Genomic DNA, 19,009 nt, shown 5'->3' with positions numbered 1-19,009 from the left:
ACACCAATCCTACCCCTTACCTTGGCTGGATCTTCCTGCCCCAAACGCCCTAACATCAATGGAGCACAGTATATCTCTCCTCTTTCCCTCCAACCCAGTCTAGCTCTGAGGACTTGCCCAATTTCCTAAATCTGATTCTGATGTTCGTAGAGATATTTACAAGTTTCTTCTGTTTTCGGGCATGAGCAGAGTTTGCACAAGGCGGATTTGCTCCTTGGCTCAGACTGCCACCCGCTCTCCCCTTCCCCTCCCTTTGTCTCTCATTCCAAATAAGGAGTGCTTCTTGTTACATAATTGGATGTTCCCAGCACAGAAGCTGACACAAGAGGTTAGGCGCACATGCATGCAAGACTTCCCTTTGACTTAACAATGCCTTTTTTGGGCATCTAACTTCTCTTCAGCTCCCCTCCCACTTCTCTCCACATCATCAACAATCAAGGGAGATTTACAAGCCTGGCTCAGATCAGAGCTCTTCCAACTTTGGCTTAGAAGGAGGGGTTATGAGGTCGAACTTACTCTGGGTTTTTGTTTTTTTTTTCCCTTTGCAGGATAGAGTGTGCTTATAATTTGACAGAAGTCTATGGTGTCCAAGGCAGTAATGTATATAGGTCTTTTGAAGATGCAAGGAGGGTACACAAAGTTGGAAGCAGAGGAAATAAACTTGCCTGCTTGGGGATAATAATACTGGAGGCTGGAAAATGAGGACATTTTAAGGAGGAGATGCACTCAAATCTGGTGACTTTAGCATCCCTGATGGTCAAACTGCAGTGTGTTCCAAATAACTAGAGAAGTGGCAGTACCACCTGTGGCACCAACACCAATTATCCTGCTCTTTTAAGCACGGAACTTAAAGGAAGAGAACCCAAGTACCCTGCAAAAGCATGTGGCTCAGCTATCTATGGTTTCAGGGAGGGCAAAGATGTAGCCTCCTAGGCAGCAGTCATGGAGATGGAAGACAACGGGACCTCATATCATGCCTCTTGTGGGAGAGGCAGGGGGTGCAGTGAAGAGGTGCTGCAGCTCTGGAGATGTTAAGTTTCCAGCACACTGGCTTACCAAAGCAAATAAAGCTGAAGCATGTAGCAATGCATACACCACTTTTAAAAATTAAAACCTGCAATTGTCCTGGGGACAGTAACATGGGCTGCCTTTGGACTGCAGCAGTGCCCTTATGTTAGATGCAAGTGTGTAGATACGGAGATGCAGTTTGGATTCTACAAACTGCCTGATAATCTCCAGTACTTGGAGACAAAGATTTTTGGGTTGGCTTTTATCCTGCTGAATTGCAGGGCAAAGATCTGATCCTGAAATTTAGACAATCATCACAGCTATAAATCAGAAAAACCTGGGTTCAAATTCTGCCTGTGATATTTATTAACTCTGTGATTTTGATTAGATAACCCACATTCTTTATAAGCTTTAGTTTCCTCGTTTTTAAAATGAGGGTCATAATACCTCTTTTGCAGGACTTTTGGAGGAATTAAATATTAGGTTGGTACAAAAGTAACTGTGGCTTTTGAACAGCATGTGCATGTAGTGTTCAGTACAGTATTTGCACTAAGTAAACTCTCGATAAACATTTGCTGGACAGTAAATACGCTGATGCTGATGAGATTATCAATGTGTACACTCTGAACGCTAAAATGAGTTAGTCCCATGTCTACAATGCACAGGGCGCTTGCAGGTGTGAGACCATGGGCCACTGATGCCAGATCTTTGGAAGCTCTGGTGGAAGAACCAGTTCTTTCTTTAGATACCATGACTTCTAGCTTCCTATCTTAAGGAGGCTTCAGGAAAACTGTGAAATCAGCTATAAGGTACTTCAGAAGAGGGCCAAAAATGTCATTAAAAAGATGGCAAAAATGATTTGTAGGGATACATGATTGGCTTCAAACAGAGAAGTATGAGATTCTTCATTTAATTCTAGTCTGTGGAAGCTTGGGTGAGGAGACTGCTAACCAGATGTGGTCCTATTTTCATTGCAGCTAATACAAAACCAAATGGGTTACGGATAAAGTTGGATACTTAGATATAAGTAAGAACTTGTTGACAGGAAGGGATATGAGATAACTGAACATGTATAAAACATCTTCACCCGGAAATATGTATGATGAACAAAGATAATAGGCCACAGTTACACGTTTTTCAAAAGTAGCTGCAAAATTCTGTTCTTGCACAATATTCAGTGGCTTCATTCAAATTCACCAAATATATTCAGAGTTCTCCCACTTTTCCCATCACAATAGTGATGCTTTTCCATAAAATAGAATAAGACAAAACAAAAAACCAGAAACTCAGAATGTAAAAAGAGGAGAAAGTCAAGGGAAATTCAGCTGTAAGCCCTCTCCCCGATTTCCTTTATGGCATGAACTACACTTGGGTTTTGCTAGTCTTCATTCACCAGACTTTACCCAGCTAACTGGAGTTGTGGTTGTAGTTGGGGAGTGTCAGGTATAGGAATGGAAAGATGAGGAACCTGCCTGGGCAACATAGTCTCAACTGAAAACTTAAAAAAATTAGCCAAGCATGGGGGTGGTGCCTGTAGTCCTAGCTACCTGGGAGGCTGAGGTGGGAGGATGGCTTGAGCCCAGGAGGAGTGAGCCCAGTGAACTACGATTGCAATGCCACTGCACTCCACCTTGGCGACAGAATGAAATCCCATCTCACTGGTATTTCATATATTGACATTTTATCCTCAATATATGAAAAATGAAAAACAAAGAAGTCTCAGTCTCTGCTCTGAACTCTAAAATGAGCCCTGTCTTTTCCATGTCTGCCATGCACCTGGAGCTTGCTTCCTTCGTATTTAACTTTTCTGCCTTAGATCTCCCAGGACCCTGGCTACATGAAATAGTATTTCTGTGATCATTCTCTAACTCCCAGAATATAGGTATCTCTCCTCTATGTGGACTAGCCCAAGCCCTTGAATATTCTGAGTTATTCAAACTTCAGGTAAACTTTTTCCTACCTCTTTTATATATGGATCTCAATCTTCTTTGAATTTCTCCTAACTCATCTATACTTTCATCCTCATACTGAATAATTTCTTGTGTTCTGAAACCAATTTGTCATGTAAATGACCTCAAGGAGAAGGGGTCATTAATGATCACATACTAGCTAGTTTTGGGATCTTCTCTTTTTTTTTTTTTTTCTTTAAACCACTTAGAAGATTAACAAAGGGAAATCCAAAAGAAGAAAAAAAATGAAGGCCTAATTAGTGACATACAGAGGTGACAGAATACAACTAAAGAGACTATACTTTCAAGTGTAAAGGTACTGGGAAGGGAAATGTTTATTTCTTTATTAAATATTTAATGAGTACCTACTATGTCCAGGCCCTGTATAAGCTGCTGGGGACACAAAGCTAGTTCTGGTCCTTAAAGAAATAATAGTCTACACAGGGTTTCTCAAGCTCAGTAATACTGACATTTTGAGCAGGATAATTCGTTTGGCACGGTGGACTGTCCTGTGTAGCTGAAGGATATCTGGCAGCATGCCTACACCCACTAGATGCCAGTAGGCATCCCACATCCCCTTCCCAGTTGTGACAACCAAAAATATCTCCCGATACTGGCAAGTGTCCCCCAGTTGACAACCACTAGTGTAGGAAAAGCAGATCATTTATATAACACACTGTGATAAGCACTATTATCAAAACTTTGCGAGTTAGGGAAGAGGACTCCTTAATTCTGGGAGAAAGAGAGCAGATGCTACAGAAGGTTTCACAGAATAAATGACATTTTATGATTAATATATGAAAAATGTTTTGCAGTAGGCCAAGCAGACAAGAAGAGGGAAGGTTAGGAACACATGGAAGGAACAGGGAAAGAACAGGTAGAGAAAGACCATTCGAAGTCAGATACAGGAAGATGAGCAAAGGCCTGGGGGTAAAAGACCACAGAATATTCAGGCAATGATGGACAGTTTACATGGTGGAAAATGAAAAATAAGACTGAAACCAGATCACGCCAAGTAAGAAAGGAGGTGGAATTTTAATATAAATTTAATATAAATAAAGAAATAAGTGCATACTTTAAACAGAGTGGAGCCCTTTTCCAAACAAAGCCTTACCTAGATCCCCAGTATATGAAACTGATCGAAGTGGAGCTTCTGTGGTTGGGTCATGGTCCACTCAGTTTTCCCTTAGCTTCTAAGTTAGCTTCCGAAGCACTTCTGCAGAACCCTAGCACCCTAGGACACATACTGGAAAAACCACTTTGGTAGGGAATAGGATACTACTGAAAGATTCTAAGTGCAGAATATATGTTCAGATTTGTTTTTCAGAAAAGGGCACTCTAGTGGCAGAGCTGAATATTGAGCAGGTACAAGGGGAAAAGCGTCAAGGGACAAAGACCAGTCAGCATTTTATATGCAGGTTTCACTTGGAGATCAGTCTTAAGGCTACAAGATACATGAAAAAAGCACACTGGGGTTGAAGTTGTACAAATCTGGCTTAAAATTCTAAGTGTGCTACTAATGATGACCTTGGGCGTGTTAGTTGACTTTGCCAAGCTCTATTTTCTCATTCTGTAAAATGGGGCTACCTACCTCACTTGACCACTATAAAAAAATACATGTAAATGGAGATTGGGTGCTGGCATACATAAGCACTTAGCAAATATAGATGTGCATCATCTTCTTTCACTTGGCCTCTTTATGATTCAAGTTCATTAAACCTCCCTGATCCTATGCAACTTAGAAAAGGGGGATTTAATTGCTTGCTGTTAATAACTTTTCAACTTGGTAAAGAATAGACACATAATTTTTTTTTATAAGGATATATTTTTTGAGTGACCTGTTAGCATGAGCCTCATGCTAAGAGAAGGTCAGCATTTGGCTTCCTCTTACTTTGGGATGTGCCAGGATGTCTCATAAGAGGGAGTTCAAAACAAGAGTAGCCAAAACCCAAGCACTACGTGTGTCTGCCTGGCTCAGAGAGAGTGTTTCTGGCCTACTTCAGGTTAGCAAAGCTTACATCAGTTCCACAGTTAGAAAGTCAGCAGCTAAAAACTCCACCTGTGTACAAATCTTTCAGGAGATCAAATGGTGTGAGGATTACAAAGCCTGGATTAGAAAAGCCAGCTTGCAAATCCAAATTTCCCTCTATTCTTTACCATCCTGTGTCAGTAAGTACTTCAGCTGTGAATATTTATGCCCCTCTCAGAGAAAACAATCTTTATTTCAAGAGCACTGATGTTTTCTCCTTTTCTTTCCCACTGTTTATCATCACACTGGTGACATAATGTCAGTTAAGACAAATGTCCACCATAACCAAGTGAAAGGTGCGGGGCTGGAGGATAAAACTGGGTGGAAAATTGAGAGGAGGAAGAGTTCAGCTAAGTATTTTAGGATCACACACAGTGTCTGCAACTCAGTACACTATGCCAGAAATCTTACAGAACTGGATACTTTCAAATTGTAGACAACTAGGTAGTTAATAAAAGCTTTCTGATACTCTCAAGGCATTTTTGATTCCTGTAACCCCTGTAACGAGAATCTATCTTCTCTTACAACTGCAGATTCCCTGGACACTATTCAGCATCGCATCCACCTTTTCTGCAATTTGAGATTCTGATGTGGGGGGGAATTCAGCAGTCTTACCTTTGAACTAGGGTCCCAAAGATAAGACGAAGAAACTTCTGCATGTTTTCGGTACACAGCCATTTCCACTGTTCCGTTAGTAGCAAGAGAAGCAGATCTAGGGCTGTGTCAGCTAACTCTGTCTCTGTTCCTGAGGGACAAAATGGCATCAAGAGTAACTCAGAAGAGACCCATACTTGAGGAACATCTTTCAAGGTACTGGGTGGCACCTGTGTCTCTCTACCTTCATGCCGATCATCTGGTATTTCTGCAATCCCTCTCCACTCAAATCAAGAGATGTTTAACTCATATCTAGAAGGCTCAGTGACAGGCTCGGCATTTCTTCACATTTTTAATTAATGTTTCTGATATTGTTACCTAATGAATGTTTCTATGTTTTTAAAAGATATATATATATCTTCTAATCATATATATACACACACGTATATATGTATACACACACACACACACACACACACACACACACACACGCACTTATTTTGCCTACTTAGTTTCTATTTCTTCTATATTTCCCCAGGATGCTGAATACTTTCTGTTCCAAATAAAAGCTCACAACTAGTGACTAAGTGCAACTGGCAAGGCCTCCTCTCTTTCCAACCTTGCATTCCACTCACCCCCACAAAGCATTATGGAAACACCAGGGGCAGAAGGGGGGAAAGATTTGGCATTCACTTTCCTGAAAAACCTCCATTACACAGAGCTGTAGGGTTAGGATTCAGGAGGCTTCAGCCTGATTTTGAGATAACATTTGGTTCTAGGAAGAACACCACACCTCTGGTAAAATGCCATAACAATTACTACATTCTTCCTGTTTCAAAGACTGGAAGGGCCACCCATGAGCTTACACCCATGCTAAACTAAGGTTTCCTGAACAAATGTATTTTGTGGAAGGAAGCATGTGTTGTTTAAACCTGTCCTGGGGTTCCAATGTCACTTCTGATTTGCCTCCAAGTATGTGATGTTACAGAATGAATCTGAGATATCTGGTGCTACTGCTGTGATTAATATTATAAGTAGTATCAACAATGACTTTGTTAGTGTAGGACCAATGGGTATTCTCTGGGTCACCTTGCCCCAGCTCTCCTTGAACACGAATGACTTCTGATTTGGACAGATCTACTAGAACTGAATCATACTTCCCTCTTAACCCCATATAATATATATTTTCTTTTCTGTTTGTATTGCCAAGATTGGGAGCTGACATGTTGTTTGATTTCTGATCATCTTCTCAAAGATGGGATATTGCATTCCTTGTGAGACAGCATCATCCTGAGCCCTAGTCCTCAATTGTGTGATTCTCTCAGCTTTTGCATTTGCCTGGAGCTGCCACCATGTGGTAAGAATTAGTTATAGCAGTGAAAAATAAGAAAGCAAACAAGGTACCACCAAGTCAGTTCTCTTAAAGAAAATGACGGCTTTTTTTTTTTTTAAATCATATGAGCATTTTGAGTCTCTCAGAGATAGAAGAAGGGTTTCAGGCCTAAATCATCCCTCTAGAGATACTATGTTCAACATGTACAGGCTGGACTTTGCCTAGAATGATATTCTTACCGCACTGCCTCCGCCCCCCCGCCATCTTTACAGTCTCTTAGAGTTCTCTGATGCTTTCACTGTCATATTACTTTATTTACTTAATTGTGAGATATGTGTGAGGGGATGGGGCTGTCAATCCCATTTTTCACAGACTTAAATTGAGGCCCTCAGAAGAGATGTCAGGTGATTTGTTCATGGGCACCTGAGAAAGAATAAGCTTTTTCCCCATTTTTGAATCCAAGATTTTGCGATCTTTTATTCTCAACAGAGGGCTTTATCTTGATGGAACCGATATACTTACTTTAAGTTCTAGTTCAGTAAACATGCTAATTAATATCTAGAGCTTTGAATTTTTCTTCTACAGAGTACACATCTGCTCTTCTCCTGGAAGGTGAACTTGCTCTGCCTCCAATGCAAATAAGGAAGAAGTAGAGCTTTCATCTCTTCTCCCTCCCTACTTTATGTTGGGTAACTAGGTGGTATCATCTGCCATGGCAGTAAATACGGAAAAAAGAATAGATCTGGGGAAATAAGACAATTTCCATCTTGAACACATTATATTTCAGTTGTCCTATGGTATATCCAAGTGAAGATATACAATATTCAATATTTAAGGCATCACCACACATGCCTTACAGCTGAAGCCAAGAGTACAGCTGGGGTTACCCTGGAAGAGTATGTAGAATAGGAACAGTGAGCCAAAAATCAAGCTCTGGCAGGCGGATCATGGGGCCAAGAGACTGGACTAAGAAGCCAGAAGAAGGGCATGAAGGAAACCAGGAAACCGGGACACTAAAGGAAGAAAGTTTCTAAAGAAATCCAAGAGTCTGATATGCCAAAACTAAGTTCAATGAGCTATCAATCTTATCAGCATGATCTCGTCCTGCTGGATTAGAACTCCCTGTGTTTGTGCCCTGCTCTGCTGCTTGATTCCGCTCTGGCAACTGTGTCCTACTCATCTCTGTGCCCCAACACAGCACCTCCAACACTGGAGTTCAACACATGGCATGCTCAGCTGAATGGAACAGAAATCAAAGTTACAAACTCCAACTATCCCAAGTCCCAAGTGGATGCCACCCTGGCTCCCTTCTCCATGGGAGCAGAGACCTCGCCACTCACCTGGATCGCTGTTGCTGGGGTCTTGGGCTGGCACAGCTGCATCTGACAAGCAACTGTCCACATGTCCTTTAGGGGGCTGTTCAGGATCTTTTTCTGGGGCTTTTGTTGGCTGCATTTCCAGTGACTTTGTCTGTTTTTCAACAAAAGATTCCATCCCAGACATGGATAGGGTCTCAGACTCCTAAGAAATAGCCAGTGGCATATCACATATGGAATGCTGACAGTAGGGGAGCAAATGTGGCACTCTAGGTTTCCCTGCCTCTCCCTTGCATAAGTACCTTGGGTATAAAAGCCAACTGATGCTATGACTACTTTAGGAAAGATTTTATTTTTTACCCAAGTTGCAGGTAATACAGGCCTGCCCTGGGATTATCAAATCTGCACACATTTTCGGTCATCCATTTTTTTCCAGGAACTAGCTTTCTTTCTCATCTTGTCATCCACTATCCCAAACCCACCATGGTTGAGAAGCCAACCTGCCAAGCCAGAACTGGTAGGAATTCCAAACCACTCAGAGAAAATACTTTTAGCATAAAAGTTGGAGATCCAAAGGCTGATGAAGTCATTTAGCAGGACATTTCTGACTTAGAGAATATCTCAACTGCCTATAACTGTAGGACCAATATCTCAGATATTTTTGCCCCACATTCTTTGGGTTTTGGTTCTTACCACATTGCCTTCCTGGAGACAATAAAGAATCTTGTCTTGTGCTTCAGTCACACTTAGTGCTGGAGAAATTTTACTGGATGAGAACCTCAGCCTGGACCTGGTACAGAAACAAAGAGCAGAAACAGGATGTAATTTATGGTCTTGAGCCCCACACAAAGGGCTGGCAAGTACTGATAATAAATGACAACAAGAATATCCGTACGTATTCTGGGGACCTTACTGTGGTCAGATGGTCAGAGCTGCCAGGAAAGCCTTGGCCCTGCAATCTCCCAAACAGTGTATATTCTCGCAATTCTTAATAGACAATGTAACGCATACACTAAGCTAGGTCTACAGTGCACTTGTGAAAGGCTTCTGCTAAGTAAAACTGGCATCAGTCTGCATCATGGTTATATTCCCACAGGAAAGATTAGCTAACACATACTAGGTACTCATTAAAAATTTGCTGAAGATTAAACAGACAGGTGGCATAGACCAAGTTTTTATATCGCAGTTCATGGAGTATCCTTTTTGGACATCCATTTATTCCCCGTGTTCCAAATAAAACTAGAGAAGGAACTGCAAGTGATAACATCAATGTTTCAAGGGACAGAGACTCATAAGCACAGGTATCATGGTCATCCTTCAATAGATGGGCCCAGTTAAGAAAAGGTTAGGTGCTGTGAGTCTGTTATTGCTGGCCCACGAAACATAAGCACAGAGACAAAAGAGTCAGACACTCAGACACACACACACACACACACACACACACACACACACACAGATGCTCTTTCTTCATAAGGACCAGACACAGATGAAATTTGCAGTAAGGGTACATGTGGTGCCCTTGCTTGCCACATGTTGGCTTTGAAGGCTGCCAGGAAACAGCTGGGGCCCTAGTGCAGGAGAGAGTAGCAGGAGTCAACCAGTTACTAAAATAGGCCCTGTGGGTTTCCATTCTAGCCCTTTCCTGTTTATTGCTAATATATGCAACTTCTGAGCCAAGATTTCCAGAAATGATGGCAAACAGAGATCAGTTATAAGCCTTAATTCTTAGTAGGAAAGAAACATCTCAATTTTCCAGGAAAAGAGAAAAGAGAATATCCTATTCAAAAGAGAGTATTCCTCCTAGTCAAACATCCCTGGTCAGTTGGGCCCCAGGTTCCCATGGCAAAACCAAACATTCAGCAGTGCTGCCTCTGCAGCACCACAGGCTCCTCCAGGTGGAGCACTGAGGAGCCTGGGGTCTAGCTTCGCCTAAAAACTGGTATGTCTGACCCACCTCTCTCCTCTAGGGCTTGAGAATAGGGTGAGTGTTGGCTGAGGATTGGGGATCAATCTGGGAACTGGGGAAAGGTCCCTGGGTGACTGAGGGCTTCTCACTTGCCAGCCTTCTTGCCTTCTGTCTGGGACTTGCTTTCGGTCTCGGCCTCACTCAGCTCCTCTGTTGGGCTCTGGGGTTCAGAGCGAGGAAACGCTGTCTTCAAGGTGTCCACAATGGCACTCACCACCATCTGCAGGGGTCAGAGGTGCAGGGTCAGTAAGGCCATCCACATCCACAGATGGAAACTGCCAAGCAAGCAGTCGCCTCACAGCACTTTATGCAACAGGATGAGGAGAGGGGCCAGGCTCTCTAGCAAAGCCTTATCCAGTAGCAAGGTCGAATACCAGCTAATGACTTAGTGACAACTATCTTTCCTTTTTTCCATGGCCATAAATATCTTTTTCCTTGAGGAGTAAAACAAACAATGCCATGGGAAAAGAAGCCAAAACCAACAGTGAGAGAAATAAAAACCTAGGAGTTATGCGGGCTGATGATATATCTTTCAATTTCTTTCTTTTTATATAAAAAAGTGATTTCTAGTTTCCAAATTGATAACAACTTCATCAACATGTGCACCAGCAGAAGTACATAGGTAGGAGTATAAAGAGAAAGGAAGAGTGAAGAAGATGATCAAAAATAAAAATACAGTTTAGGGGCATAGGTAATATTAACATGCTTAGAGTAACTTACACAGAGCAAACAATCAGTTTTTCTAGTCAATTCAAACAATTTCTTTCTTTAAGTACAGAAAAAAATAACAAAAATCACTCAGGTCAAAACTAAGATCTCTGGAGTTGAGTTGTTTTAACTTCTCTACTCATAAGGACCAAATAAAATAATCCTCACTGAAGATTAAGAATAACCTCTATTTCTTCAGAATGGCAAGATGACATACAGATATTTGCTAAAAAGGACAATGTACAAACGAAACCTTAAACGATCAAAGAAACAGAATGAAACATTTACTCTTCCTCTGGTGCTTCCTGCTAATTAACACTGCTGGCTCAGAGCAGCACCATGCCTTCTTTGACTCATTCTTGTCGTATTCCTCCACAAGGAGTAAGCTAGCATAGCCAAGACAAGGCTGAAGAGAGTGGTCAGCAGACTACAGTAAAGACTCGGGAAGAACAAACCAGGGAAAGAACACTGAGGATGCATGAATTTAGATAATGCAGCTTAGAAAATACAACTTGTTCTCCAGGATCACAGAATTGTAGTCTGTGAGGGTGGGGAGGTCCTCATCTGTCTCATTCACTGATGTATGAACAGCAACTAGTAGAGTGCCTGGCTCAAAACAGGCATCCAATAAGTAGATGTGGAAATAATGGATGAATGATATCTGCATGGAACTCTGGGCATTTACCCAGTTGATCCCTTTTTAGTTTGTAGTTTTTTCCATAGCAGTGGATATCCCCTAACACCTACTACATGAAATTCTATTTTATTTGTCACTGTAAGCCTAGATGAGAAGAGGGAGGCTCCTCTTCCACCAATGCGTGTTTCCCAACCTGATAAAATACACATCACTTTTGACAAACTTAAGCCTCAGACTTCTGCCCCAGAGACGCTCATATCAGTTGGTAATCACTGCTTACAAGCTCCAACATGTTACACAAACGTCCTTCTTCCTACCATCTCCATAGGTGCTGAGACAACTTCTTGAAGAAGGTACAATTCTCTCCATACTGTGTTCTCTAGCGGAGAACCATGACACCACTTTAAATCCAGCCTCGTGTCCTGTCTTATGGCTCTCTTTCCTGGGTGACCCAACACTGGAAATGACCTTTACCCTCTGAAAGACCACCCCTCCTGCCAGCTATCTGTGAAGACATAGATTGATCTTTACATGACTCCAACAGTGTAACAATACAGTAATACCCCCAGGAGATACGTGTACACTTAAGAGTGTTGGGGTACTGTTTCCCACCAGCTGTTCCCTGTGATTCAGTGAGCTGATGATTCACCCAATATTTGGCAACAGGTCTTGACAATTTGAGTCCGTGTTCTATTGACGCCTCTGTGCTGCCCCTTCCCACACCCTACTGCTCTTATTTTTCAAGCACTGCCTCCATTCTGATGAATCCTCCTCATTTATAGATCAAAACTAAAGCTGAGCACAGTGGCCCTGCTGGTACCTTGTCTATTCTAGAGACCATAAATGGTTTCTTGACAAAGGCAATACGAGCATCTGTGTTCAGAGCAAGGAACTCCTGCACCTCCTCACTGTTAGCGATCTCCGGAATGGCACAGAGTTGCTGCAAAAATAAAACACACAAAAATTTTAAAGAGAAATTTCAGTCCCCAGATCTCTCTGCTTTGGCTTGGGTGTTCTGGGGTTAGACACCCAGGTTAAAATGAGAACAAGGCCAAAAGAGAAGGATGCTGACCTTTAGGAATGATTCTAGGAGGCTCTTACGGGCTTCTACTCTGTCACTGTCCATATTTCCAAATGGAAGATCTGGAAAGAGCTTTTTAGGACCCTTCACATCTAAAAAAAACCCAAAATATTCACTCATTTAACATTCACAGAGAGCTATTCCATATAAAACATATAAAGAAAACAGAACTATTGAATATATTTCCTTGGATTAAAAAAAAATTTCAGGAGTTCCAAATATACATATGATCCATATGATCCACACAACACTAACTTGTTACAAGAGAGGGTTCTAAAGTGCAGAGACCCAAGTTTAAATTTGGGCTAAATTCCTACTATAATAACGATCTTAGACCATTTGTGTTATCTTTCTGACTTTGTTTCTCTTCTGTAAGATGAGGACAATGAGGGTACCTATCTCATAGGCTGATGGGAGCATTAAAAGAGCTAACATGTGTAAAGTGCTTAGGAGAGAACCTGGCACACATTTTCAAGCTTGGCTCAGTATTAGCTATTATATTAAGAAAGAAAATGCATAATATATGCCCAAACTTGTTAAACTGTTTATTTGGGTAATCACCACTATTTTTAAAAAACAAAGTAACCAGTTACTAGCTAATTCTTAGAGTGAAATTTTATTACATTAAAAAAATATTTAGAGAGGGGTGGTGGCTCACGTCTATAATCCTAGCACTTTGGGAGGCCGAGGCAGGTGAACTGCTTGAGGTCAGGAGTTCAAGACCATCCTGACCAATATGAGGAAACCCCATCTCTACTAAAACAACAATTAGCCAGGTGTAATGGCAGGCTCCTGTAATCCTAGCTACTCTGAAGGCCGAGGCAGGAGAATCGCCTGAACCTGGGAGGCGGAGGTTGCAGTGAGCCGAGATCGTGACATTGCACTCCAGCCTGGGTGATGAGAACAAGACTCCGTCTTAAAAAAAAAAAAAGGTCCCCCGTGCCTGAGAGTTGTCAGACAGCACACAAAAGATCTGGGTATTAAAGGAAAGAAGGTGGCAACAACTTCTGTGTAATATTTTAATATTTAAGAACCACCTATCTATGAATCTGGAAAAGTTAATTTAACTCCTGACACTAACTTACAGGCACAGGTGGAAATGTGAACACTTATTTTTTAATCTTAAGCTAGATGGGGCTCCAGAACCAAGCAGTTGGCAGTAAAGGACTACCTCTGAAAGAATGTGATTGCTGCTGCCCAGCACTAAACCTCAGAACTCCTGAAGCAAACCCAGGGAGCAGAGAACCTTGAAACGGCATTCTCCTCTCCAGTCCCTCCCGTAAACCAACAGGCCAGCCAGGGTGGCTTGACGTGGGAAGCAAGTGGCAGTAGGGGTTGGGGAAACTCCTGACTTTTGATGAACTTTCGTAGATCTGGTTTCTCCTCCAGACGGGTCTGCAGATTCAAGAACTCTCGATAGCGACGATTCACGGTGTGGTAGGCCAGCTGCTGCAGGCCGCTGCTGTTTTCACCATCAAGGGCTGTCTCGTACTGTTCAATGAACAAATTGATTGACTGAATCAGCCGGGTTTCAGCAATCTTCTATTCTGGCTTTACTGACTACTTGGTCAATGGCCACATAGCAAGAGTAAGAAACTAAGAACAAAGGGAGGGATGTTCCTATTCTATTCCAGAACCTCCTATATCTAATTGCTCAGAAAGTCAGAAATGAGTTTCACTCCTCCACACTACTACTTTCATCTGAAAGCTCCCTCTCCCAGATACTTCCTTTACTTACAAAAATGGCTACATAACTATTTTTCAAATGAATATTTGAATAGAAGGCATAACATCCATAAAAATGATACTGCCTCTATCACCTTTAAATTACAGGGCTAAACATTATAAGGGGAAAACCATTTTTCCATTATACTCCCCCGTGACTATTTATATTAGTTAAGGGAAGAACAAGTAATCCAAACAGGAGATAAAAATCATTTGTTTATCTGGAATAAATAAAAGGGTATTTGTTTTGTTTCAGGCAGATTAATTTTCCTGATTGTTACTCTTAGAGCTAAACTGAATTTTTCCTAAGTACCTATCATCTGTATCATAGAAGTCACAGGAAAATTGGAGATGTGATAAGGGGTCAAAGTCCGCTGTCTTCCTAAGCTTAGAGGGGTTGGTATGTGGAAAAGATGACTTACACCTCATGTTCCCCAAAGAGTGAACACCACGGACAGCATGGAATCTGCAACTCAGCTTGGGGGCGCGCTTCTTGACAGGGTAGTTAAGACACAATGAAACGTTGTGGGAGAAGTATATATGTGCACCCTCTCATTAGGAATAGGTTATTATTTTTTGGTTGAGGTATACTGTGGGCAAGAGATGGAAAACATGAACTCCTTGTTGGTGGGACTTGTGGCTGGTGCTTTACAATTTTTTGGAGACAGAGAGGGTATTCATTATGAGCTTGTGAGCAAAGCAGTCTCTCAGAACAGTACTGAGGAGGAAAAGACCAGATAAGAGAGACAGGTGACATTCGGGGTGGGGCTCTCAAGCCTAGAGCATTTGGGAACTATGAGGCTTTCTGCGGAATATGTTGCTCCTCGAGGGCCAATTTCAACACTGTTATGGTTACTTCCATCACATAAACTGAAAACTATTTACTATCAGAAAGTATAATAATATTGATATACAATTTAAAATCAGTTATATGTCCATATAAAAATCTAAAACCAATTTCAAACTACTCATAATTGGCTATATTACTTTGTTCTCATTTTTTACTTCACTCTTTTCTAATGCTTAATTGAAGTAGTAGCAGATGTCAAAAACTAGCAACAACAAAAAAGAACAAATAATGGGAGAAAGACTGTGAACTTAAACATTCTATTCACCAACTTAATTTTTCTGCTAATGAGGAGGAAAAAAAATCTGCTGTTTAATGTCAGTATAGGAATAGTCATTAAAAAAAGATGAAATAACCAAAGCCAACACTTAAATGTGAGAAAGGTGCATGGCATAGGGACATCCAGAATTAGAACAAAAAGGCAGGAAAATGTTAACAAAGTTATACCAGTCATTTGAGGCTAGTCTCAGTTATTTTATGACCAGAAATGATCTGTACTTCTACAATTTGCCTACAAGGAGTGTGAGTGTGTTTGTGTGTTCACATACAGGCATTTCTAATTACTTCCATTCTGTCTTACTTGAAAATGTCATAATGTTACTTTCTAAAATGCTAAGTCATGATGCAGCTGTGTTGAGCAGATCAAGGAAGGCCTTCTCCCTCTCACCTGGATTGGGAGTTCTTGGGGAGGAGTGAAGCAAGCAGGCTGTGCCTGGTGGTAGCTTCTGGACTCAAATGAGAGAAATTCAAGTGGAAGGCAAGGAAAATCCAATGGGTAGGATCTTGCCCAAGAATTTTCTAAACTTCTTCCCTGCTCATTTCTTTTTCAAAATACTAGTATATTTTGTACTTTGTTTTAGGAAGGTAGGTTATTTACCTATATCTATCTCAGAAGACAGCAAGTTTTTGACTCTTGGAGGTGTTTAAGCACAGACTTGGGAGGAACCTGACAACAGATAACATGAAGAGGGTTGGTTGGATTAGAGAGGCAATTCTCCCAAAATGGCCGTAGGACAGGCTGACTCCATGTTATCTGGAGAGTTCTATTTGAAATGTAAAATAAATAAATAAAATAAAGAGAGAATCCAGGGACCCCTCCTTAGAAATTCTCATCTGAACCCATCAGTGCATGTCAGAATCTGTATATATACAAGGCAGCTCAAGTGATTTTGAGGTGCAGCCAAGTTTGGGAACCACTGAAAATATAACCCTCAGCACTCTAGCAGCTCTGAAGTTCCAGGATTGTTTGTGTGAGTACAGGATAAATGCTACTCTGCTTTACACATTAGCTTCAGACCATTCACAGAGACAGATGCCTATTGAGAGAAACACTTCAAACTAAGAGCGTCTCTCCCCAGAGAACATTTGCTTCACTGCTTTCCAAACCCACTCCTAGCCCGGGTGAGCACCCACAGTTTTAATCCTGTTACCTTCACAGTATAGAGTGTATATGGGTGGAATCCAGTGCCACTGTGCTCTCGGGCTGTAATGGTGCCAGTGATACGAAGGTTCTGGATGATAACTGGGCCATCTGGACTGCTTAGGGGCTCAAAGCTGAAGGTGGCTGAGCTGAGAGGACCAGGTGGAGAGGAGGAAAGCAGAACTGGTGGCAGAGTAGGATCAAGGGAGCTCATATCATGGGTGAGATCCTTCTCTAAGCATGAGGGCCGTGAGGGGCAGGTCTTTTCTGGCCCCTCCAGCAATGCTGTAACAGAGGTGGTAACATCTCCTTGTTCTATCTCCTTGTCTGCTGTGTCGATCTGGATCTCTGGGTAGGAATTCAGTGTGGAGACCGGCAGGCCTGTCTCTGTTTCAGTCCCTGGACCCTCCTCAGCCTCCGCTCCTTCAGATGCCTCACCATCTTTGGGTTCCAGAGCCTGGGAACCTTCTAGGGCATACAGGGCATCCTGAATCCTGTCAGAGAGAAAGTTGCCTGGAGTCATGAGCATGATGGTTTCTTTGCCCAGTTCAGACAGCGGAGACTCCAGCTCTGAGTCTTCACATAAGAACAGGGGACCTCGAAGATTTGGCTGTAGGAAATGAGATGAGTTGTTTCCTACTTTTCTTTCTTCACACATCCCACCCAAATCTCCCTCTACAGCTTCGTGGCCTTCTTCAACCTCTGGGGAGGGGCCTGCAGGACCCTCTGGCTCACTGTAACTTAGAAATACTGGGGCTGCTACTGGAGAAGTTCTCCCTTCTGGAAGCTGCTCTACCTCAGCAATCAGTGGCAGAGATGTGGGCACTGAGGGCTGTTCGGGGGCACTGGCTGGGCAAGGTGCTGGATCTCTGGCCTTGGAAAAGATACCCACGAGTACAAGATGGATCCAGTCAGGATCTGACAGCCTGCTGATCAGTGGTAAGATTACATTGCATGTGATGAGTTCGACCACTACATGGCGTCCGGTACGAGTCTCCAAGTGGGGCTTGGGCACCAGCCCTTGAAGCAACAAATTCACAACGCCACGTGTATAGGTGACTTCAGCACTGGGGCTGTGCACAGCAGGATGTGGGGCAGTAGCCCGACAGTAAGCCTCCCAGAGGTGAGAAGGCTCAACTGGACCATTCTTCCCTGCAGTGGCCTCCTTTGCCTGAATGTAGCTCTGCAGGTGACAACCGCAGAGAGTCAGAACACTCTGGGCAAGAGCATGACAGTCCATCATGCTCATCCTTCTCCGAAGCTCCTGGACCAACCCTTTCATGGCTGCCTCCATTTCCTCCTCAAAGGCTGGCTCCTGGCTCACGGAACGGTACCAGGATAATACAAAATCTCGAATAATCATCTGGATGGTGCGGTTGATCTCCTGTTCCAGCTGCCTTTCTGCCTCAGGGCATGGAGGACAGGTGGCCAATGGGATGAAGCGTTCCAGATGCAGTCGACCCGAAGCCGCTCCAGCGACGCTGGAGCCCAGCCATCCTCCCAGCACCACTAGCAATGCAGACAGAAGGCACAGCAGCCACACATTGACCAGAAGGTGTATGACCAGGAGCCAGCCGAGCAAGACCCCCACAGCCATCAGCTTCCGGCTACTCAACAGGTTACTGAGGTGACAGCTGGATCCAGCTGGAGTCTCCTGGAACGGTGGTACTGTTTCTGTCTTCATGGCTGATTGGCCAAGGTGGCTTCCCCAGATGACAGCCCTCAAGATTTTACTTCAGAGTTAGGGAGGGGGGCATGAACTGTGTCTCATATGGGGCGATCTGGGTGTTCTTCAGGGAACCGGGGCTCCGGGCCCTCAAAGTCCTACAGGCACTGCAAAGCGACAGCGGCAGCTCCGCGTCTCCCCATTGCTAACACTAACAGAGCCCTCGAATTCGCCCCTTCCAGCCGAGGTGCGGCTTTGGAGGAAAACTCTGCGGCCTTCATACTGCCCCAGGCGGAGGGCCTCTTCGCGGCCTCGGGGCGGGCGGCGCAGGGCCCTGGGGCCCACGGACACTTACACACGCAGAGGGCAGCGGCCGGCAGAGACTGGGTCCCACGCCGCCGGGAACCGCGCGCCCACACTCAGCCCCGACCTGAAGTGGGCTCATCCAGGTCCTCTCCGCTGGCCTCGGCCCGCTGCCGCCGCAAACCTCGGCGACCGCGCTCCGCAGCCCGGCCTGTGTTAAGGCTGACCGCCGGCCGGCCGCCGGCGACAGCTTCCGGGTCGACGTCGACGGGAGCGAGGCATGCTGGGAGAGCGGCCGCGCGGGCCCTGAGGCGCGGCGCTGCCCGGCGCCCTCTGCTGGAGAGGAGCCGCCCTGACGGCAGCTGCGCGCGGTAGTCTCTGAGGCTGAGCCTGAGCCTGAGCGCGCACAGGGCGCATGCTCGGCAAG

General features: G+C 43.6%; 1 protein-coding gene and 1 long non-coding RNA gene across 8 annotated transcripts in view; one reads left to right on the top strand and one right to left on the bottom strand.

Moving 5' to 3' along the window:
* The window catches only part of SNX19 (sorting nexin 19), a 49,786-nt gene extending 30,927 nt beyond the window's left edge, over positions 1-18,859 (bottom strand). For 4 of the 7 annotated variants that reach the window (XR_004177619.1, XR_004177620.1, XM_009187692.4 and 1 more), the window contains exons 1-8: positions 16,624-18,859; positions 13,974-14,112; positions 12,613-12,713; positions 12,361-12,480; positions 10,285-10,415; positions 8,923-9,019; positions 8,254-8,434; positions 5,602-5,731 (exon numbers count right to left, since the gene is read on the bottom strand). Coding sequence is in view for 5 of the 7 variants with exons in the window: in XM_009187692.4 (XP_009185956.3) it covers positions 5,602-5,731; positions 8,254-8,434; positions 8,923-9,019; positions 10,285-10,415; positions 12,361-12,480; positions 12,613-12,713; positions 13,974-14,112; positions 16,624-18,297 (2,573 nt within the window). In the remaining 2 variants the exon portion in view is untranslated. Of the gene's footprint in view, positions 1-3,052; positions 4,192-5,601; positions 5,732-8,253; positions 8,435-8,922; positions 9,020-10,284; positions 10,416-12,360; positions 12,481-12,612; positions 12,714-13,867; positions 14,113-16,623 lie in introns of those variants that run through there. The other 3 variants (XM_031653873.1, XM_031653870.1, XM_031653871.1) reach the window with 3 other exon arrangements.
* LOC108582093 lies at positions 3,923-5,074 on the top strand. Its single transcript, XR_001895312.3, has 3 exons — positions 3,923-3,972; positions 4,272-4,322; positions 5,036-5,074. It is a non-coding gene; the product is annotated as an uncharacterized LOC108582093 (long non-coding RNA).
* Positions 18,860-19,009: the final 150 nt, after the last annotated feature.

Source organism: Papio anubis, chromosome 12, assembly GCF_008728515.1.
Source record: "Papio anubis isolate 15944 chromosome 12, Panubis1.0, whole genome shotgun sequence".
Classification (NCBI taxonomy): Eukaryota; Metazoa; Chordata; class Mammalia; order Primates; family Cercopithecidae; genus Papio; species Papio anubis.
Note: the sequence above shows the minus strand (reverse complement) of the source record. Positions and strands in the feature narration are given on the sequence as shown.